This window comes from Marmota monax, unplaced genomic scaffold (assembly GCF_021218885.2).
Source record: "Marmota monax isolate L192 unplaced genomic scaffold, Marmota_monax_Labrador192_F-V1.1 WCK01_AAM20220418_F8-fsc00156, whole genome shotgun sequence".
Taxonomy (NCBI): domain Eukaryota; kingdom Metazoa; phylum Chordata; class Mammalia; order Rodentia; family Sciuridae; genus Marmota; species Marmota monax.
Window position 1 is genome coordinate 2439647 of NW_026694013.1, and position 24531 is coordinate 2464177.

The following is a 24531-nucleotide window of genomic DNA, read 5'->3' on the forward strand; positions in this document are numbered from 1 at the left end:
CTAATTGAACTAGAGATGCTATGGTTTGAATATGGTTTGATTGTCCCCTGAGGGTCCATGTTTTAAATGCTTGTTCCCCAGAATGGCAGTATTGGCAAGTGCTGTGGAACCTTTAAGAACTGGTGCCTGGGGTGGGGGGGTCCTTGGACATTAAGTATATTACCCTCAGAAGGGATTAGGTATTTTCTCAGGAACCCCTAAGTAGTTCTCAGCAGAGGGTTAATATAATAGGAGTAAGACTGGCCACTCCCTCTCTGCCTTCTGGCTGGAGCAGCTATGACTTACTTCAACCCATGCTCCTGCCATTGTTATCTGCCATGAGGTGATTTGGTCAAGAAGCAGCAATATAGAGCTTGCATTATGCTGTTTGCATTTTGAATCATCAAGACTATGAGCTAAACAAACCTGTTTTCTGTATAAAGTTAGCTGCCTCAGGCATTTCATTGTAGTGATTGAAGCTGACTAGTACAAGAGATGACATTCTTCTGTTTGGGCCAATCAGATTCTATCATGGTAATATGAAATGATACAGAAGCCAGAGGCAAGGCCATTTTATACAGAGGAAACACTAGGCAGAGAAAGCTGGAACTTCTATTCCTGCCTTCCTTGTGGCTCCTGTCCATTGTGGAACATGGACACATTTTTCTGCCTTTGAATTCCATCAACACTTCTGCATCCTTCTGTTAGCTTTCTTCTTTGCCATATTGGTTTGAGTAGGCTTTTATTTGTTACCACTCAAAAAATAATAATAATAATCCTAAGAGAAAGTCCTTTTACTATCTATCTATCTATCTATCTATTTATCTATTTTTAAAGTGTTAACATTTTTTGGCATCTGAACAGCAACATAAAAGTGATGCTAAGAAAGTAGTTCCAATCATAAATCCTTCTTATCTACATGCAAATAGTGGTAAGTACAGGTGACAGTTCTAGGGAGAAGAGACTGGGGAAAAGGTGAAACTTAACCTTTAAAATTAATCAAAACAGTAAAATAGCTTCTAAAAGAAATAGTTTTCTTTAGTCTGAAAATACAAGACTGACCAGGAATATAATATTGGACAATGAAACCATAAAAACAATTATGTGCCAAATCTCAGAAAGTAACCCACTGTTGAACCTTGAAACTTGCACATCAAAGGTCAATAATTTCTAGTTAAATATGTATTCAAAAGATATTGGAAAATACAGTTTTAAGAAATTTATTTGGTGAAGGCAATCAATTCATAATGAATTTTTGGAGTATGTTAAGAAATATTCAGGGAACATTTTTGGTAATTAAGATCAATATTGTGGCCCGCGGAGGGGCAGAGCTTCCAATCACTCCTGCAAGGTAGGCGGGCCTGTGACCCACTGGCAGAAGAGGAGCAGCAGCCTGCTGAGAGGCAGAGCCGCTCCCTCCCCCTGCGCCGGCAAGGTAGACGGAAATGTGACCACCCACAGAGCAGGCCCAGCAGCCTGCTGAGGGGCAGAGCCGCCCCCCACCCCCCGCGACTGCCAGGTAGGCGGAACTGTGACCACCAACAGAAAAGGCCCAGTGGCCCACAGAGGGGCAGCGCTTCCAATCACTCCTGCAAGGAAGGCGGGCCTGCGACCCACCGGCAGAAGAGGAGCAGCAGCCTGCTGAGAGGCAGAGCCGCCCCCTCCCCCCGCGCCTGCAAGGTAGATGCAACTGTGACACCAACAGAACAGGCCAGACCTGCAACCGACAGACAGAACAGGCCCAGTGGCCTGAGGAAGGGTAGAGCCGCCCCCCCCCCACGCCTGCAAGGTAGGCAGACCTGCGACCCACTGGCAGAATAGCCCCAGAGCTCTGCAGAGGGGCAGTGCCGCTGCCTGCGCCTGCAAAGTAGGCAGAACTGCGACCACTGACAGAACAAGCCTAGCGGCCCGCAGAGGGACAGAGCTGCCGCCCGCACCTGCAAGGTAGGCGGACCTACTACCGACCGGCAGAGCAGGCCCAGCGGCCTGCCAGCGTGGTAGGCACATTGCCCCAATTGGAGGAGGGGCAGAGCCGCCGCCCGTGCCTGCGAGGGAGACTTTGCAACTATACAAGACCAATATAAATATATAGGGGGAAAATTCAATAGCACAACAGTTTCACCAAGTAGAAAGGAACGTGAACAGTATGAAGAGACAAGGAAAGAAAGGACCACAAGCAATGCAGGTCAACTCAACGTTAGAAGAGGTAATAGCTGCAGCAGATGGAATATCAGATAAAGAATTCAGGATATACATGCTTCAGATGATCTGGAGTCTCAAGGAAGACATCAGACAGCAAAATCAGACAATGAAAGATCACTTCAACAATGAATTACATAAACAAATCCAAGAAGCAAAAGATCAACTATACTGGGAGATAGAGGTTATAAAAAACAAACAAACAGAAATCCTAGAAATGCAGGAAGCAATAGACCAACTTAAAAACTCAATTGAGAATACTACCAGCAGAGTAGAACACTTAGAAGACAGAACATCAGACAATGAAGATAAAGTATTTCAACTTGAAAAGAACATAGACAGCTCAGCAAGACTGTTAAGAAACCATGAGCAGAACATCCAAGAAATATAGGATAACATCAAGAAACCAAATTTAAGAGTCATTGGGATACAGGAAGGGACAGAGTTTCAAACGAAAGGAATGAGCAATCTATTCAATGAAATAATACGAGAAAATTTCCCAGACTTGAAGAATGAGACAGAATCCCAAATCCTAGAAGCCTACAGGACGCCAAATGTGCAAAATCATAAGAGACCCACACCTAGACACATTATAATGAAGATGCCCAACATACAGAATAAGGAGAGAATTTTAAAAGCTACAAGAGAAAGGAAGCAGATCACATTTCGGGGTAAGCCAATCAGGATAACAGCTGATCTTTCAACACAGACCCTGAAAGCTAGAAGATCCTGGAATAACATATTTCAAACACTGAAAGAAAATGGGTTCCAACCAAGAATTGTGTTTCCAGCGAAATTAAGCTTCAGGATGGAAGATGAAATTAAAACCTTCCACGATAAACAAAAGTTAAAAGAATTTGCAGCTAGAAAACCATCTCTTCAAAACATCCTTGGCAAAACATTACAGGAAGAGGAAATGGAAAATAACAATGAAAACCAACAGTGGGAGGTAGGACACTAAAGGGGGGAAAATAATCAAAGAGGAAAACAAACCATGTTTAGTAACATAAATAAACAAATATGGCTGGAAGAACAACCCATATCTCAATAATAATCCTAAATGTTAATGGCTTAAACTCACCAATCAAGAGACACAGGCTAGTAGAATGGATCACAAAACAAGACCCAACAATATGCTGCCTACAGGAGACGCATTTGATAGGAAAAGACATACATAGGCTGAAGGTGAAAGGTTGGGAAAAATCATATCACTCATATGGACTTCGGAAACAAGCAGGAGTGTCCATATTCATATCAAATAAAATAGATTTCAAGCCAAAGTTAATCAAAAGGGATAAAGAGGGGCACTACATACTGCTTAAGGGAACCATACACCAACAAGACATAACAATCATAAATATATATGCCCCAAACAATGGTGCAGCTATGTTCATCAAACAAACTCTTCTCAAGTTCAAGAGTCTAATAGACCACCATACAATAATCATGGGAGACTTCAACACACCTCTATCACCACTGGACAGATCTTCCAAACAAAAGTTGAATAAGGAAACTATAGAACTCAATAACACAATTAATAACCTAGACTTAATTGACATATATAGAATATACCACCCAACATCAAGCAGTTACACTTTTTTCTCAGCAGCACATGGATCCTTCTCAAAAATAGATCATATATGATGTCACAGGGAAACTCTTAGACAATATAAAGGAGTAGAGATAATACCATGCATCCTATCTGATCATAATGGAATGGAACTGAAAATCAACGATAAAAGAAGGAAGGAAAAAGCATACATCACTTGGAGAATGAACAATAGGTTACTGAATGATCAATGGGTTATACAAGACATCAAGGAGGAAATTAAAAAATTCTTAGAGATTAATGAAAACACAGACACAACATATCGGAATCTATGGGACACATTGAAAGCAGTTCTAAGAGGAAAATTCATTGCTTGGAGTTCATTCCTTAAAAAAAGAAAAAACCAACAAATAAATGATCTCATACTTCATCTCAAAATCCTAGAAAAAGAAGAGCAAAACAACAGCAAAAGAAGTAGAAGGCAAGAAATAATTAAAATCAGAGCTGAAATTAATGAAATCGAAACAAAAGAAACAATTGAAAAAATTGACAAAACTAAAAGTTGGTTCTTTGAAAAAATAAACAAAATCAACAGACCCTTAGCCATGCTAGCGAAGAGAAGAAGAGAGAGAACTCAAATTACTAGCATATGGGATGAAAAAGGCAATATCACAACAGACACTTCAGATATACAGAAGATAATCAAAAATTATTTTGAATCCTTATACTCCAATAAATTAGAAGATAGTGAAGGCATCGATAAATTTCTTAAGTCATATGATCTGCCCAGATTGAGTCAGGAGGATATAGACAACCTAAACAGACCAATATCAATTGAGGAAATAGAAGAAACCATCAAAAGACTACCAACTAAGAAAAGCCCAGGACCGGATGGGTATACAGCAGAGTTTTACAAAACCTTTAAAGAGGAACTAATACCAATACTTTTCAAGCTACTTCAGGAAATAGAAAAAGAGGGAGAACTTCCAAATTCATTCTACGAGGCCAACATCACCCTGATACCTAAACCAGACAAAGACACTTCAAAGAAAGAAAACTACAGACCAATATCTCTAATGAACCTAGATGCAAAAATCCTCAATAAAATTCTGGCGAATCGGATACAAAAACATATCAAAAAAAATGTGCACCATGATCAAGTAGGATTCATCCCTGGGATGCAAGGCTGGTTCAATATACAGAAATCAATAAATGTTATTCACCACATCAATAGACTTAAAAATAAGAACCATATGATCATCTCGATAGATGCGGAAAAAGCATTCGACAAAGTACAGCATCCCTTTATGTTCAAAACTCTAGAAAAACTAGAACATACCTCAATATTGTAAAAGCAATCTATGCTAAGCCTCAGGCTAGCATCATTCTGAATGGAGAAAAATTGAAGGCATTCCCTCTAAAATCTGGAACAAGACAGGGATGCCCTCTCTCACCACTTCTGTTCAACATAGTTCTCGAAACGCTGGCCAGAGCAATTAGACAGACGAAAGAAATTAAAGGCATCAAAATAGGAATAGAAGAACTTAAATTATCACTATTTGCAGATGACATGATTCTATACCTAGCAGACCCAAAAGGGTCTACAAAGAAACTATTAGAGCTAATAAATGAATTCAGCAAAGTGGCAGGATACAAAATCAACATGCATAAATCAAAGGCATTCCTGTATATCAGCGACAAATCCTCTGAAATGGAAATGAGGACAACTACTCCATTCACAATATCTTCAAAAAAAATAAAATACTTGGGAATCAACCTAACAAAAGAGGTGAAAGACTTATACAATGAAAACTACAGAACCCTAAAGAGAGAAATAGAAGAAGATCTTAGAAGATGGAAAAATATACCCTGTTCATGGATAGGCAGAACTAACATCATCAAAATGGCGATATTACCAAAAGTTCTCTATAGGTTTAATGCAATGCCAATCAAATTCCCAACGGCATTTCTTGTAGAAATAGAGAAAGCAATCATGAAATTCATATGGAAAAATAAAAGACCCAGAATAGCAAAAACAATGCTAAGCAGGAAGTGTGAATCAGGCGGTATAGCGATACCAGACTTCAAACTATACTACAGAGCAATAGTAACAAAAACAGCATGGTACTGGTACCAAAACAGGCGGGTGGACCAATGCTACAGAATAGAGGACACAGAAACCAATCCACAAAACTACAACTACCTTATATTTGATAAAGGGGCTAAAAGCATGCAATGGAGGAAGGATAGCATCTTCAACAAATGGTGCTGGGAAAACTGGAAATCCATATGTAACAAAATGAAACTGAATCCCCTCCTCTCGCCATGCACAAAAGTTAACTCAAAATGGATCAAGGAGCTTGATATCAAATCAGAGACACGCCATCTGATAGAAGAAAAAGTTGGCTACGATCTACATACTGTGGGGTCGGGCTCCACATTCCTCAATAGGACACCCATAGCCCAAAAGTTAATAACTAGAATCAACAAATGGGACTTACTCAAACTAAAAAGTTTTTTCTCAGCAAAAGAAACAATAAGAGAGGTAAATAGAGAGCCTACATCCTGGGAACAAATCTTTACTCCTCACACTTCAGATAGAGCCCTAATATCCAGAATATACAAAGAACTCAAAAAATTAGACAATAAGAGAACAAACAACCCAATCAACAAATGGGCCAAGGACCTGAACAGACACTTCTCAGAGGAAGACATACAATCAATCAACAAGTATATGAAAAAATGGTCACCATCTCTAGCAGTTAGAGAAATGCAAATCAAAACCACCCTAAGATACCATCTCACTCCAGTTAGATTGGCAGCCATTAGGAAGTCAAACAACAACAAGTGCTGGCGAGGATGTGGGGAAAAGGGTACACTTGTACATTGCTGGTGGGACTGCAGATTGGTGCAGCCAATTTGGAAAGCAGTATGGAGATTTCTTGGAAAGCTGGGAATGGAGCCACCATTTGATCCAGCTATTCCCCTTCTTGGTCTATTCCCTAAAGACCTAAAAAGAGCATGCTATAGGGACACTGCTACATCGATGTTCATAGCAGCACAGTTCACAATAGCGAGACTGTGGAACCAACCTAGATGCCCTTCAATGGATGAATGGATAAAAAAATGTGGCATTTATACACAATGGAGTATTACTCTGCATTAAAAAATGACAAAATCATAGAATTTACAGGGAAATGGATGGCATTAGAGCAGATTATGCTAAGTGAAGCTAGCCAATCCCTAAAAAACAAATGCCAAATGTCTTCTTTGATATAAGGAGAGTAACTAAGAACAGAGTAGGGTCAAAGAGCATGAGAAGAAGATTAACATTAAACAGGGATGAGAGGTGGGAGGGAAAGGGAGAGAGAAGGGAAATTGCATGGAAATGGAAGGAGACCCTCAGAGTTATACAAAAGTACATACAAGAGGAAGTGAGGGGAAAGGGAAAAATAATACAAGGGGGACAAATGAATGTCAGTAGAGGGGGCAGAGAGAGAAGAGGGGAGGGGAGGGGAGGGGGGATAGTAGAGGATAGGAAAGGCAGCAGAACACAACAGACACTAGTATGGCAATATGTAAATCAATGGATGTGTAACTGATGTGATTCTGCAATCTGTATATGGGGTAAAAATGGGAGCTCATAACCCACTTGAATCAAAGTGTGAAATATGATATATCAAGAACTATGTAATGTTTTGAACAGCCAACAATAAAAAATTTAAAAAACAAAAGATCAATATTGTGATTTTCATTATCCATCCATCAATAAATTTTCTTTGATTTTGAACTAGATATATAGCATGATATTTATTATATTTTAATTTCTTATTTTTTAACCTGACATTAAATAAAAGCTAAACCCTTCCAGAAGCTATTCTATAAAAATAGAGACCAATATTATCTAAGTCTATGGCAATGACCCAGAGACAGCAGTAACTTTATCTTTTAGTTTTAATATAGGAAAAACACTGAGAGTTGGTAAAAAACTAGCAATAACATTTTCAAATAATTGAGTATAAGTCACCAAGCAGCTGTGAAGATTATTTTTAGCTCTATTTAGTGCAACAATGTTGTTATCTTACAGAGGAGTTATATACTGGTAAAGTAATATTGGTGGAAGAATAAATGAAAACAGTCAAATTGCCAGATGAAATGAACATGTTACATTGTGATGCGTTTGGAAGAATTCTGTGAAGGACCAAAGGAGGAAAGGTTTTGCACAGCATATATACTAAGCTGCTATGGAACACAAAATAATGAATGTAACCCATTGGGACCTGTCAGAAATACACTTCTTCCAGCCCACAGGAAATGCCCTACCATGAACTGCATATAATAGAGGCAGGTATTTTCAACTACTTTCAGATTAGACTTGTGAATGTAAACACACACAAATGCCAGTGAAAGCCAAAGGTGATCTGAAAGATGCAATACAGTAGTTACAAGTTAATGAGCACCCAGCAAAATCAGGAAGCCTGAGATATATAAATTAATATGTCAATATTATTAGAAGGATAATAATTATACAGTAACTAACAATAATAACTAATTAGTTATTATAGACCATAAAATTGTAATGTGGAAAATAAAATATATATATATATATATATATATATATATATATATATATATATATATATATAGTATGTATTGATTTCTTTCTGTGAGAAAGAAATGTTTATACTCATGCCATGAATTATTATTCAGATTTACCTATAATTAAAATGATGTACAATAACTTAGTAAAACTGTTGTCTGATGTATCATAGAACAAATTTAGGGTTAGGAATCAGAAGATACTGGATATGATACGAGCTCAGCAATACATTTGTTATGTGACAACATGCAAATTATTTAAAAATTCTGATTCTCAGCTTATTCACAAGGTAGGAATAAATCTACTCCTGTGTCATGCAGTATATTTAAAAAACAAATGAGATGATTTCTGTGAAAACATTTTACAAAATGACAAAGTTACTTGTTCATGTTACATATTCTAAATACATACCACATAACAAGCCACAATTTAATTGTGTTCAGTTGAATTGGGACATTTCCTTATTAAATGAGCTAGCTGAAAATAGGCTGATATTATTAAGATGGTATTTCAACATTGAAGTTAAAAATATTTATAAGTAAAGCTTGACCTGCAATAAAATTGTTGAAATCTCCACTTTGATAAGAGGACAGTCACCAGATGAACATTAATATGAAAGAAAATAAAGAATATATATATATATATATATATATATATATATATATATATATATATATATATATATATATATATTCTTACAGAGGAGTTATATATATATAATTTGAAAATAAATTGTGAATGAAAAATATTTGAAAATAAAATAATATCCTTGCTTAATAAGGATAGGAAAAAAAAAGATAGGTAGATAGTGGAGTAAGTAAAAGTATTTCCCCAAACTAATATTTTTAAAAGATAATATGAATTCTCCAAGGAGAAGTACTTGAGTATGAATATTGGAAAGTATACTCATACAATGAGTCCCCTTGTGCCACCATGTAAAAGGGAAATATATCATAAGGAGTAAAAGACGCAAAAGGAAGAGGAGGCGGAAAAGGAGAAAGAGAAGGTGGAGGAGGTAGAGCAGGGGAGCAAAATCCACCACAAGAAAGTATGAGCATAAAGCTTTGTGGGGAAAAGGGCATAGAAGTAGTTGTATAAAGAACACAATAGAAAAATGTGTGAGGCTTCTATGAGAGGGAAGGGGACGAAATCAATGTGAAAGAGAAGAACATAAGTGATGGAACCATTATCCATCAAGATCAACTACACTGAAGAAGCACACTGAGCGAGTTCAAGGACACCACATTCTGGGCTATTCTTAGAATTCAAATGTGTAATCTGGAGCTGGACCATCAATATTTGGATGATTTTAGTTTTACAGTCCTTCCTAGAGGAAGGTGAACAACTATAATCTCTTTAAATGGGAAGTAGTAATGGAAAATGGAGGGGTGACAGCTAAGTGTGAAGGTCAGCAAGCTCAGGCTTCTGAAAAGAGCTGGGTCTGGCATGAGAGCTGGTGAGTTTATTTAAAAATAAATGGTATGACTTAAAGGCTGCCTAGTCATTTCAATCATATTTAACAAAATTACAAAGTGTCTGCTTTGTGATAAAGTGGTGAAGGGTGCAAGATGGTGTGTGAGAAGAGCTGGGTGAGTTTTCATGATCCTCTCCTGTGATTCAGATGCAGACTCTTGCGGTCGGGTACACAGAAGAGAGGATGAGAAGCAAATGTATTTGCTTTTATGTTTTCTTCTTTAAAAGGTACACCCTTCTAAGCACTATACACTACATCAAGAAACAACAGTTCATGGTTTAATCCCCACAATAGAATCTTTCTGATTAATTTTCCATGAGAAATGTGAAAAATGTGTATTATTTTCTAGTGAAGAGGAGATACACTGACAGGACTTTGATGTATGTGCAAACCGTGCACTTTTTTTATCCTTCTCAAAACAGAGAGGAAGAACTGGAGAAGTAATGTTCCTTGGATTTAAAGAAGGAAAAAGCTAAAGCATTCCTATCAGAAAAATGAATAAATATAATCCTCCTAAAAGAACAGATCTGGACAAAGAATCACATAAAAATGAAAGATTTGTTTGGGGAGGAAAAGAGAACTCTATTTCAAAGCTTCTACCCAGCTGCTACAGAAAACATCAAGGAAAGGCTTATCTTGTTTATCTGATTGAATGTGCAGATATTATATTGCCACAAGGATGGAGATTTTCTTTTGTAAGCTATTTAATACACCAGCAAAACTTATTCACCCACTGTTTGCCAAGGTGGAGTCAGACCTTGCAAGTTTCTTAGCCACAAAGAGTAACACAGAAATGCAAACACAAAAAGTTGCATGAGGTCAGATGCAAGAGCATTGCATTTACAGACCAAGTTTTAGAAAACCTGACTGAGAGGACAGAATCTCTTCTGTCTATGCAGGACAAACAGGTCCGAGGGGAGTCTCCAGGGAGACCTGGGCTCGAGTTAGACATGTCAGTCCACTGATTATCTTGTCCCACAAAAATCTTAAAAGAATTACCACCTGGATCAACAGAAAAGTGAGGCACTAGCTCAGATGATCGCTCTCGTCATACTTACCACCTTAAATTACTTTACCTCTCTAGCTCTCAAACTGTCTTTCTCTAATTCAGGTAATATCATCATCTGCCTTCATAAAAGATCTCAAATAAGAAATTAAACTATCCTCTACTACTTTTAGCTTGTATTTTTCTATAAAAGAAATAAACTTTGTAAAAAAAAGTCTGATGATGAGTCATTTATACACCTGCCTTATAAAATGTGGTTGTTTGAAGATACATTTGTTTTTAACAATAATTATGGAAAGCTTGTAAGTGAAAAAGCATTGCTTGCCTGGCATTTCCCCTTAGACACAGATCTGAGGTATAGAGGTCCTAAAAGAATGTTAGGTTTCCGGGTGAGGACATTTCATCAACACAAAAGCGTATGTACTAGTAGAAATATTTTGCATAGAGAATTAGAAAAATGGGGCACTTAACTCAGATTTTGCTATTGAATCAATGCATGACCTCAGCTATGTCACTTCATTTTCTAGTGCCTCTAATCTTTTTTAAAAATCTGTATGACAATGCCTTCTTCTCCATATTTCACATTATCATTTCCAACACTTAAGAAGCTACTCCTGAGAGGGCCAAGGGCACTCCCTGCAATGTGACCACTGCTCTCAATTGATTCAAGTTTTCATGGACATATGTGTCTACCTTACCTTTGCAAGCTTAGTTTTATTTCTTTTCATCTGTTAAAAAACAATGCTTTTATCTTTTATTGTCTTTATTTTTGGCCCATGTAGAGTCTGTCCCTCAAAAGTTTCCTGGACCTAGAATATTGATATCTCCCAGAAATGGTTCAACTTTCATTCTTCCATCCATGAATCCATGTACTCAGCATGCCTGTGTTGAATGCCTACAGCATGCTGTCCTAGTTACTGACCTTTACACTACTTTAATCATGGTATATGCAGGTAAAATCCACCTGGTTAAAACTGCTGTCCAGCCTGTTGAAAAAGAAGCACTGACAGTAGCAGATCCTCTTGGTCTGTTCTCCTAGTCCCTGGGATGGGCTGATTACAAGCCCATGGTTCCATCAATGGCCTTTCCACTTCTCTTCTGAAGCCACCTCACTCTTTGGATCTGCAGAGGGCCTGCTGACCCCGAGAGAATTTGAATAGGCTTGAACCTTAAAGAGACACTCCTCTCTCTCCTCTTCATGTATCAGAGAGTACTTTTGTGGCTGCAGTTTGACGAGTTGTCCAATTGGAGGGGGAAAATTTTTACCAGGGTAATCCCTTGCAAGTCTATACCCTAAGGCAAAGGTAAAGCTAAATTTGGTGGGTTTTTTTTTTCACATTTCTAATATAATTGCATTGTTAAATTAAGAAAACACTTGGGATTTTAAAAAATCAAATTTTCTGCAGATAAAATATTTTATTGGATGACATTTCATGAAATTGTCTACTTCTGTAGGCTTTCCAGTGACTACACTCTCCATTCACGCAGGTACCATATATGTCAAAATGTCTTACCTTGTCGTTGCTTTTCTACATAGTGGGAGATATTGAAGATCAACGAAATAACCAGAGCCAAACCCAAGAAGGCTAGAAGTCCCCAGAGAAAAAAGGGGCATTCAGAGTTTCCTGGAAACAAAAGGAAATACATCCATGATATAGTAGTTAACTCCTCATTTTTTTTTTTTTTGATCTGGTTGTTCTCACAATGAAAATGGCTGCATTCATTCGTAATAAAGGAAAAATTCTCCAACAAGAAATTAATCATCATTGACCAAAAGCTTATTACAGATTTCAAAGTGGGTGTAGGCAGTAAGTCCTTGAATTCAGCATGGGCAAAAGGAAACAAATTTCCCAAATTCCTACTGTTGATGACATGGAAGATATTTTTAGTCTGGCTGTTAAAAGGTGACTAGTGGTCACTGATTATAAAAACCTTCATTCAAAACAAGAATATCCTAATGATCAAGAATCGTAATTTGCCATCTTTTCCCTTTCTTTAATATCCAGACTAAAATCATGTGTGCTTTCCCTGCCTGCAGAAAACCACTGGTTCTCTTCCATCAAGCCTTGCAGTGTAGGACATCAGGTACTGAAAAACAACAATAATTCTGGAATCAAAGCAACTCAGTTCTGTTAGGACTGGCCCCAAGGAGCTCTCCTCATACTATTTAGAACTCCATGACTGAACAGCAGAGAGTTCATTATGCCACTCTTTCCTCTCTGTGAAGAGAGGCACAAACTCTCCTTGTTTCATTTCTGAGTCATGAAAGACATTTTATGGAATATTATGTAAGATGCACTTGATAGTTTATGACTATCTCTACACCTATATGAAGGACTGTCAGATGATTAACCTAATTATACATATCTTAGTAGTCATATATCTGTATGGCCCACATCATATGCTGACCCCAGAAAAATAACTTGTAATTCTGCATTACAACATATACATTTATTCAACAAATATCAATGAGAAATCACTTCTGTAGCAAGAACTATGTCCTATACTAGGAATCAATGATTTAAAAATGAACAGAATGCTTGTGCTCAAGAACCTCTACTTAAGTTGTGAATGTAGACGTTAAACATAATTAGAAATACAAGGTGAAAATAGCTATAACAGAGATCATAATTCTTCATGGTCCCAAACCTTGTGCTATGAGTCACTGAAAATCAGAGCCCATTTTAGACCTCTTCAAAGAAATGAAAATACTACCATGTTAAACCCAGTAAAGACTATACTGTAACAGAAGGGAAATTAGTTTTGCTTCCCTACTCTTTTTAAAGTATCCAGCAAAGACTTTCTAAACCAAAATAACTTTTGTGCTGCTCAATACTCCTTATTTTCTGAATCTCACTCTTGACATTTGAATTGTGTACTTGAATTGGCATCATTGATTTTTAAATGAGCATAGTTATGCATATGAGTGATTAAATACAGAAAATGGGTATGCATATTATGGTATAAATATGTCTATATATATGCATCTAATTTACATGTCACCTGTTTGTACATATATACATTGTTTTTATTCAAATTAGTTCAAATCTCTTTTAATGCCAGAAAAATTGTCACCTGCTCATGCTTCCTCTTTAATTTAGTGCCATGTTATTTCTATATGTTGGAAATATAATAATCTTTACTGAGAATTAGGCTATTCTATCTTTTATTCTGTGATGCCATTATGTGTGCTTTAAAATATTTTTTCAAGAATAACTAATAAATAGAAAAAAATAACTAATGATGATGATAAAATGTGTGGTTTTATTTCATTTAAGGGAATGTTTACATTTCATAAATTATAAGAAAATTTAAAGACTCAAAAAGTCTTTTTACCTCTGCAAGAGACCTGCCTATTCATTAATACCAGGTTTTTCTGGAGAGAAGAGGCCAATTTATTTCTCATAAACATGCCTTCATTAAGTATTTATGAGATTTGACAACACAATTAACTACATTAACAGAAATTCTGGGTATTGCATGCTATTGTATGCATTTCTAGAATTATTTATTTGATTTTTTTACACTTTTACCTACTTGTTAAAAAAAAGTGCTCTGTGATAATAAATTTTAAAAATTTCAGCAATGCCAATATAGAGTAACCTGGAAGATCTTCTACCAAAACATAAATGGAGACTATTATACTAATTAGCCATTTTTATTATAGTGTGTTTATGTTATTTTTAGTGGCTGCCTAGATTTTTTCAGTGTTGCTGTAATGTCTAGTCATTTCCCTAAATGGGCATTTCCCATTAGATGGGCATTCTAATTCTTTAAAACATTTTCTTTTACACACAATGCAGAAAACACCATTGAACATTTTTGTGGATATGTGAGCTTATTGTAAAAGAGTTCCTGGGTGTGGAATTGCTGGGTCAAAGGGTACTTTGGGAATTATTAAGAAAGCTTTCAGAGAGAGATTGCTCCTCACCTGCTCATCCTGCCCCCACCTTCAGTCCCACCCCACATTGATGACTATCATTTTCAGGTGGTAGATCCAACTATAACTATGCAAAGGAGGCCAGCTAGTAGTCTCGTTTCCCAGACAGGTCTGAGTTTCCCTCTTTCCTATCACAATACAGGGGTAAAGGTGGTGATTTCTGTTGTTAAAGACCCTTGCTCTTTTCCTCTTCTTGCAAATGTCATTGAAGCACCCATAGTCTAGGTGCAGTTCTAAATCCTTCCCCCATGTTAAAGAAATCTGAGGGCACACACTACATATTCCATTGAATTATATTACAACTATCATTTCAAATTATTCAGTCAAGTTCACCCTCTATAGTCTCTGTATTGGTGACACTTAACAAATTTTACTTTCTACAGAAAGGCCAAATGTATTACATACATCATCTATGTTCAAAACAAAAATAATTAGTAAACTAATAAGCCCAGATAAGCAAAAACAAAAAGATAAAACAGGCTTATCCATATTATCAAGAGACAATCACTGTGAACACTTTGGTTACTATATAGACCCTTGAACAACAGCCTTGAACTGCAAGGTCCACTTGTACCTGGATATCATTTTTTGGAAATTTGCAACAATTAGAAAAAATTCACGATGAACCCCATGGTCCAGATATTGGAAAAAAATTAGGAAAAAGATATGTCATAAATGTATAAAATATATGTAGGTGATAGTCTATTCTACCAACTGCTTCCATAAAATATATACACAACTCTATTACAAAGAGTTGAAATTTATTAAAACTTTATTCACTAAACATAGACTATCCATAGAGCCATTCTCAATTGAGAAAAAAGTAAGCAAACATAAAGATGAAATATTAAATCATAACTGCATGAGATTAATTATAGTAATACTACTGTAATTATTTCATAGCCACCTCCAGTTACTATTGCTGTGAGCTCAAGTGTCTGCTTAAAATATCCCATGACTCTAATCATCCCTGTATAAGAAATTTGTTCTTCTCGCCAGCAAGTTGCAAATGGCAGTGAGCTTCTCACATATTTTTCACCATAAATATTACACATGATATTTTTAAAATGTCTTCATCAACTCTTTATGTTATTGGTAAGGCTCATGGTCAACAGCAAGCTATAAGTAGTTACATTCAAGGGAGCCAAAAGTTATATGCAAATTTTCAACTGAGTAAGGGGGTGCACCTAACCTCAGAGTTATACTTCCAAACCTATTTTTCTTTGTGTAGAAATTGTTATGGATGCAGACATAAGATTCCATTAAACCCTAGATTGTTATCTATTTCGCCCCCCCCCCAAATAATTTTACTATGTCTTTCTTTTCCGATGAACAAAATATGCTTCCATTTCTTTGGGCAGCCTAATATTCCATTTTATGAATATTCCATAATTTATTTAAGCAATCTTTATCATTTAACACTTAAGTTGCTTTTTTTTTAGTTATAAACAAATTGTGACAAATGTTTGTATAGCTAAAATATATACATAGCTTCATATTTCAGGTTAAAAAATTTTGAAGATGAATGTTTGGACCACAGTATATACCTAAATTAAAGAACTTTGATTTCTTGATATCCAAGTTTTTAAAATACCACGGTATGTGGACTTGTTTAGGCCAGTCTGACCTTTGTTCCCATTATATCATGGGGCTTATGCTTATTTGCTCTTTCCGATGATCCACACCACATTAACTACCGCTCCTGACCAAGCTATCTTCCTATACACTATATCCCTATACTCCCCTCTCCAATGGACTCTAGAGAAAACTGTCCCTTTAAAAATTTTTCTGTGGATTGTGACATAGATTCTTTAGGAAAAGGTACCTGTTCCTACCTCTGCTTTAGACACAGAGGACATGACCTCTTTCATTCCTTATCAAAAACTATTTCCATAAAATGATACTTCAGATTTCCAGCATATCTTTTGGGATTTACTTCACAAAACTCCCAATTATATCCCATTATTATTATTCTGAAGCACTTGTAATTTTCAATAGATGTGTGCTTTCTACTTCATGTGCTTACGTCTCTGTATATTCACTTCTTTGCTTAAAATGCCTTTCCTCTTAGTCATCTAAAACATAACTAGGCATCCTACAAGGTTACCTTCTCTTTGAAGCTTTCCCTCAGTGCTGCCTGTCCTCTAACAGGTGACATCTCACAGACCCCTCTACCTTTAAAAAAATATTGAGGTAATAATTTTGTGTATCAATCAATCTCCCCCAGTAAACTGTGAACTCCGCAAAGGGAAGAAACTGCCTATTCATCTTTGTCTTCATGCCCCAATTTCCTCATTGGTAAAAAGAAAAAAAATAGTGATAATAATAGTGCCTGTTGTGGGATTAAGTGAAGTAAGATGTAATAAGATTTTTTAGAATAATGTTGCTCACTAGTAAGATGCTTAATAATCAATAACTTTGATTACTAACTTACTGGTAAGACTCCTACTATTGTATCTGCAACAAAGTCAACAAAATGTAACTGCTCACTACACATGTGTCAGCTCCCTGAAGAAATGAAGATGAAATTAAAAAGGGTAATGTAATGAGTAAGAGCCAACAGAAAGGTTCTGACCAGATATGTTCTAGTCATATCTACAACCCAGAAAAGGAGTAGTTGAAGATTCCCTTCCACTTACCTCCAGCATTATTGAGAAGAAAAGATCTAACCCCAGCAGCTGGGAAATCCATGCTTATGAATAGAAGAGTAACTCATTAAATCACTGTGGCTTTGGCTAAAGTGCTGATCAACAGTGCCTTAATTCTGTCTTCCCTGAATCTATATTTACCAAGAAAACTTAAGCTATTCATTTCTTTTCCAGGAAACTTGAAATAAGGAAGTTGGTGTTAACAGCTGGCCATCAGACTAGACTAGAGGAGGCGTCCATCACTATAAATGTAAATTTATTTTCTTTTGAGAGTTTGCTTAGTGTCACTAAATTATGTGGGAAAAGCTATTTGGAAACTACTACTGGACTCTGTGAGCTCTGTGAGAGAACCCTGGGAAATACATGGCTGCATAAAACCAGGATGTCAATCACCAAAGTCAGCGTGAGCAGAAATATTCTTCTGACAGAATACATAATAATTTTAGAAGCATAAAATGGGCATATGTTTTCACTTTCTTCTCAATTTTTTATCTTAAAATCCCAAATGTTTACCTGTACTAGTTAAATTCTACCGTCCTACTAACAAGAATGTTGTCCTATATGCTAGTAACAAGAATGTTGTCCTATATGCTAGTAACATGGTTCTTTCTTCATAAACCAGAGTAGCTTCCCAAATATTTACACTGTCTTGCTATTGTCAGAGAAAGAAGGATTAAAGTACCAATTAAATCCCAATTATTTTTTGGAAGATGTCCATCTTTCTTTTTTAAATTTTAAATCTATCAATTAAGTAGGATAAGGATGATTATTGAGTATATATAGTATAATATATCTTTCCTAATAACACATATTACAACTAACTTATTATAAAGTTGAGCAGAACACTACATTGCTTAAAATTAAGCATTTAATTGATGTATTAATAATTTACCTTTGGCAATGTGGACTTGTAACTCTGCTTTGGAAATAATCCAGCATGGAAATGGTACATCAAATCCCTACGGCATATAATTTGGGAACATGCTCTTTGGCTTGTCATGTGTGAAAAGGATGTAGAATTGATTTTGGATAGTAATTTTGACCCTGCCTGAATGAAGCTATCTGAACTTTCCCCCAAAAGGAAGTTAAGTGGGCTTGCTTTGATGGCTTCCTATTCTACAACATGTTCCAGTTATGTTCCCAAAATTTCTTTAAGAGGAGGATATCAACACCACATCCATCTGATAGATCACTAAAGCACACAATCTACCCCAACGTGGCAACAGAGTTGAACTTCAGGTTGTATTCAGAAAATAGAAGCTAAAACTCTCTTGCTCTCTTTACTCTTTTAATTTCCATATTATCTACCTTTGTTATCAGGGAAAAATAATATATGTTTTAAGAAAAAGAAGCAGCCTATGAAACTTGCCATAAAATTCATTAATTATAGTGTACTAAGGACTAGAAGGCATCGCTTAATATATCACTTGGTGTCTCAAGTTTAAGGACCCATGTGTCTCCTTAGGATCTGGTACATTTTTATGTTTAGAGCCCATGTGAATATTTTAATTGATCACCATCTCTGACTTTACAGTTTTCCTTAAGTAAATCTCTAGTATTACATGACTCTCACTTTCATTGCCCAATTGTGTCTCTTGATCCTTATTTTCCCTTTACCCTGACTCATTTGGTTATCTTTTACACTATTATTATCCATTTCTAACACCCCTCTTTCTAGGGGAGGAGAAAATAAATACATAGAAAATAATAACAAATCTTTAGCATTTATGATCCCTGGGAAAAGTAATAAAATCAATCTCTTTTCTAGTTAGGGTTTTTTTCCATTTCCTCTTTTATCTAGTATTTTGCATACTCTCAATAAATAGTTATGGTTTGGGTAAATAAAATATAGTCCAATATAAAAAGTCATACTTCAAGGACATAAGCAGAAAGCCCTAATCTTATTTTTAAAATTACACTAAATCTAGCTATAAATCATCCTATCACTTGGACAAAATTATATTTCAAATAGAAGTTTTAGTTTCTGTCTTCCACTAAAGGGAAGCTTGGAAAAGTCATAACAGTCCATTAATTGCTACAGGGAGATAATTTTGCTCTCAGTTACAAAGAAACAACTAAATCAATATCATAAACCTACATTTTACACTAAAAATTTTAGGAAATTTTCTAATAAATTTCATGGAATATGTCAACAATATTAAATCAAGAACTAGGACCACAGTGTGCAGTACTTAAGGATTGTGTTTTTTTTCATTTATTGAAAAAGCAAATCTGTTCCACATAAGTAATTGGAGGCCTTTTAAAACCCAAACTAAATCATAATAGGCAGAGTGTGACTAGCCATGTGAAGAAGGTGGCTCAGTAGGGTCTCCAGTTCTCCCTTGATTTTAGGAGTCCCTAGTTCCTAATACTTCTGTTTCCCAAGATTTTTTTTTCATTAGTAATATGAACTGAGTTTTCAACGGGAGGATTTTCATTTATAAGCTTTGTATTTCATGACATTTTTGATACCTTCCACACATTTTTGATTACCAACAATAAACACTCCAACTTTGAAGAATAAAACAATATGCATAAAAACACATAAGAGCAGATATAGAGTAGCTAAATGGTGGACATTTTCAACAAGTCTGTAGAAATACATACACACACACCCACACATACACACACACTCCCTACTCCTCTTATTCAAGAACTCTCCATATGTAGAATTAATGTCTCCCATAGCCTGTGGGAATCTACTTGGGATGGGACAGTGCCTCTTAAAACACTGTGTGCACAAAGTACTTAAAACTTCTTGCCCAACAAGTGCAATCTTTAGAGTCATTATTCATTAACTGTAGCTACTTTCAATTATATAGCTTTTATCAATTTCAAAAGAACATCCACACAATTTGAATTCAACAATTTACACTGTTAACAAGCCAAAGGCCTTGAAAAATTATTAGTAAGCAAATGACAGCTAGGGAAATCATGATTTAAGTTTCTACCTAGCTTTCAAATGCCAGGGGCTAATAGTTTGAGTCTTTTAAGCAAATAACACACTGTTTTTAATGCAAGATTGGAAACCCACCAAGTTTAATGAATGTCTATTAATGAACAGAGGATTTTTTTGAGATGTGCATAGTGTGGGTTGTGGAGTAGGCTGTACTGGGGAGGGAAAAATAGCAAATACTGGCTGTGAAATGTCTTCCAACAGTATAAGAAAGAGAATGAGAGTGGTCAATTCACTAGTCATATGACTGGTTGTGTGCCAATCACTGAAGCTCACTAAACTGACTATAAAACAGGAATTCATGTCTTCATCTGTGTGACATCAGGCCACCCCTTTCTAACACATCATGATTCTTCTCTATCAGTACTTATGGAATTTAATTAAGAAAGTGTACACATGGGAGTGAGGTAGTGGGCAGATTTTAAGAGAGTGTGTTAAGATTTCTCCAGTGTTAGTGTCCTTGCTGCTTTCACAATGAAATTTTAATTGAGATTAGTAAACTTCAGAAATCCTGTTGGGCTTAAAGAGCTGCCAAAAGCCCTGCTGTCAATGAACTTCTCTTTATCTGTAGTCAGTTACTTCATTTTATGTATGTACTTATTGTTTTCTTATTAGAGAAATACCTTGGAGAGACTCAGAAGACAGCATGATTGCATGAAACCTTTAATCCCACAAAATACTTACCTACGATGTTTCTTTTAATGTTTCGAGTAAGTCCTGTTAATTTTTTTTTTTACTTTTTTTTACTTTTAATGTAGGAATGGCAAGACAATTACATGAAATTTTAAATGTTTGGAGAATTACACAATAATGAGATCTATTACCCACCAGCAATTTCTGCACACATTTCTCAGAGTCATGGCCTTCAAGTGTCAATCTTTCCTGGACTGACTTTTCTTAACATCACAGCCAAATATGACTTAAATTACCTGGTGGAACTTTCTTTTTGATCCATCTTTAGTTTAAGAACATCTGCATTTATGGCAGTATGTATAAACGTGGATGTGTAACCAATGTGATTCTGCAATCTGTACACGTGGTAAAAATGGGAGTTCATAACCCACTTGAATCAAATGTATGAAATATGATATGTCAAGAGCATTGTAATGTTTTGAACAACCAATTAAAAAAAAAAGATGATTTGGAGTCTGTAGCTCAGTAGTAGAGCCCTTGCCTAACACATGTGAGGCACTGGGTTCGATCCTCAGCACCACATAAAAATAAATAAATAAAATAAAGGTATTGTGTCTATCTACATCTAAATATATATATATATATATATATATATATATATATATATATGATGATTCATAAGTCTTTAAAAGAAAGGATTTGTTCTTCTCAAAGAGGTGATTGAGGCTTATGGAAAGAAAATTAGTAAACACAATTAGAATCCTATTTTAAAAACAATAATGTGTAAACTAAATTGTAAATCATTGTTTAAATTATCAGTAACCAAACTGTTTTTACCATTTGATTCAGCTAATGCTGATTTTTTTGTGTGAATGTAGTAGTGTGAATTGTGATAGCAGCACGTTTATTGATGATGTAATAACTACAAAGAAAAGGAAAAAAGTTTGCATCTTTCATTTCAGCCTTTTTTTTACTTAATTAAGAATAATTGTGCTTTTGTGTCTGTGTTCTAATGTAGTTTTTATCTTGCTTATCTGAATTTGAAAAAGTCTGGTTCTTTTCTTTCATATTGTTTTGTTTTGGCTTTTAAGGTCTCTGAGGCTTTCAGGGCAAATACTAAATTTGTACCTCTTCTATGAAATTGTGAAAGGTCTCAAATGACATGAAGGAGCTTCCTATCGCACCTGAAGGGACACTCTGAACTACAAAATGCTATGGAGGAAACTTCATCATATTCCTTCTTCATTTAGAGTCGTTAGTCCTGGAAATAGTGAAAGGTCATGTTCAGCCTTTGGCCTTCTCACCCTCCCACGCTCCCCATCATCAGCTCATGGCAGTGACAGTACTACTGCTCTGTCAATTTCTTACAGTGCACTAGCAAATTGGAGCAATCGCTTTTGTTCTTTGCTAAGCTAAGAAGGAGAAGGAGGAGAACTGTGAAAATCACATGCTAGCTTATGTTCCCTGGGTGATTTATCCAATCCATTGGTTTTAAGATCCATCAAACAAAACACTGGGAAGCAAATTCACAGAAATTAAAACATATGATACCTTCACTCTGTGACTGCCCCTTATGCACAACAATGAAGCAAAAGATACAATCAGACAATGCACAGATGATAAAATTATAAGCTGTTAAATATCTATGCAGGGGCTGCAGTTGTGGCTTAGTGGTAGAGCACTTGCCTAGCATGTTTGAGACACTGGATTCAATCCTCAGCACCACTTAAAAATAAATAAATAACATAAAAGTATTGTGTCCATCTACAACTAAAAATATAGAAACTAAATCCATGCAATATATCCAATGTTCAACCTCATTATAATCAAAGTAATGCATATAATCAAAGTAATATAATGGTCTAGCATGTCGTACTTACGAAAATTTTTAAATGAGACCAGCCTGTTAAGGAGGAACACTGCTAGGATAAGAGGGGATTTGCATCATCCTTGGAGAAGCAATTTGGCAATAATGAGACTTAAGATGCTCATAATCTCTTATTCAGTAATTCCAATTCTACTTATCTTTCCTTAAAAAAAATGTTCCTTAATATAGGAGAAACTATTGAGTTGGTCATTTTTCTGTCTTTTAAAATATTTAAGAACTGGATATAGCATAAATGTCTAAACATAATTGAATGACAAGAAAATTGTAATTAACAAAATACATGTATCTTGTGAATTCATTTAAAATGATTAGGCTTATAATAAAAAGGAAGTAGTTAGGTTTGTTAGTGAAAAAAGCTGGATACATGATTTTATGCACATTATTATTTCAGTTATAAAATGCAAATTATATAGAATGTATAAAAATTAAAATTACAAGGAACTATACAACATAATATTGGTAGTTTTTAAGATGATGAAAAATATCTAAGATTTTTTAATTTCTTTTTTAAAAATATATTTCACAATTTTCCAACTTTACATGGTAAGCAATTTTTTTTCTCTTAAGCAAAAAGATGTTTGTTAAAGAAATGAAATGTACATAAAGACTGCAGAAGGAACGAAGGATCAAATCTACGTTGATTCAAACTTTATGATGCATGGCACAAGAGACTGAATTTTCACTGTTTTAAAATTGTCTCTCTGAATGTTGACAATTGAATTGATTACTAAGAAGACACTGTAGTGCCTGATTTCTAAAAAATTAGAATGTAGTTACTCCTCTCCTGCTTTATATCTAAACCAAAAAGTAATTTGCATGCTCAAAATAAAATAGTTTCTTAAAAAATAACAAATACTTCAGATGGCATGATTATCAATGAGTACTTATTGAACAGCTACAACAAACTTTTTATTATAAAACAGTGCCCACTGTGTTTTCATTCAAGAGACAATGGTCAATTTATACTCAATTTATGCTCAGTAATGTATTTCAACATATTTTCCAACTATAATAAAGTTTAATGCACATTTTAAAAATAATTATGCTAACTAGTTTACTTTCCAAATATTAAGAATCTTTTAGTGAGGACTTGGAAATTAAGTGAAATTTTGACATGAAAATTAACAAAAGATTTGAAAATGCCACTTACCTAGCATGCTTCTTTTTTTCAGAGAACTCCTGATGTAGCCATAAAGCAAATGGATGGATTAAAAATGCTCCCACAAACTTTTTTTTCCTAAGTAATGTTGATCGGTTATGTTAGAAGCAGCATGACACTAAAACTTATCTTTATCAGTGTCTCAGGTTATTTTTCTTCTCTTCTGTTTCTTAAAGTCTTTTGTGTGTACTTTGTTCAGTTACAAACAGGAAATGTGGTGATGGTGGCTTCTAGAGTTTAGATCTGAAACCACTAGACTTAATTGTTGAATAACGTGGGAAGAAAAAAATCCCTCAGGCCTCTATACTCTGGTATTTGAATTTTTGTCAATACCTGAGTCTAATTTTAAAATGAATAATTAAATCAAAGTTTGAGTTAATCTAGGAGGACTCTTTCTTATCTCTGGAATCCAGGTATTTCCTCACAAGGGAATTCACATGAAAATAAAGTAAAGAATGCAAAACTAATGATGAATTGTAAGCAGACCCAGGTGTGCTCAG

At 35.4% G+C, this 24531-nt stretch overlaps 1 protein-coding gene across 4 annotated transcripts in view; it reads right to left on the reverse strand.

The window, feature by feature from the left end:
- LOC124106437 (T-cell receptor-associated transmembrane adapter 1) overlaps positions 1-24245 on the reverse strand; it is a 44874-nt gene extending 20629 nt beyond the window's left edge. For 2 of the 4 annotated variants that reach the window (XM_058585468.1, XM_058585467.1), the window contains exons 1-2: positions 24023-24245; positions 12322-12432 (exon numbers count right to left, since the gene is read on the reverse strand). In XM_058585468.1, coding sequence (XP_058441451.1) covers positions 12322-12422 — 101 coding nt within the window. In that variant the 5' untranslated portion in view covers positions 12423-12432; positions 24023-24245. The remainder of the gene's footprint in view (positions 1-12321; positions 12433-24022) is intronic. The other 2 variants (XM_046464053.2, XM_046464052.2) reach the window with 1 other exon arrangement.
- Between the last annotated feature and the right edge of the window lie 286 nt (positions 24246-24531).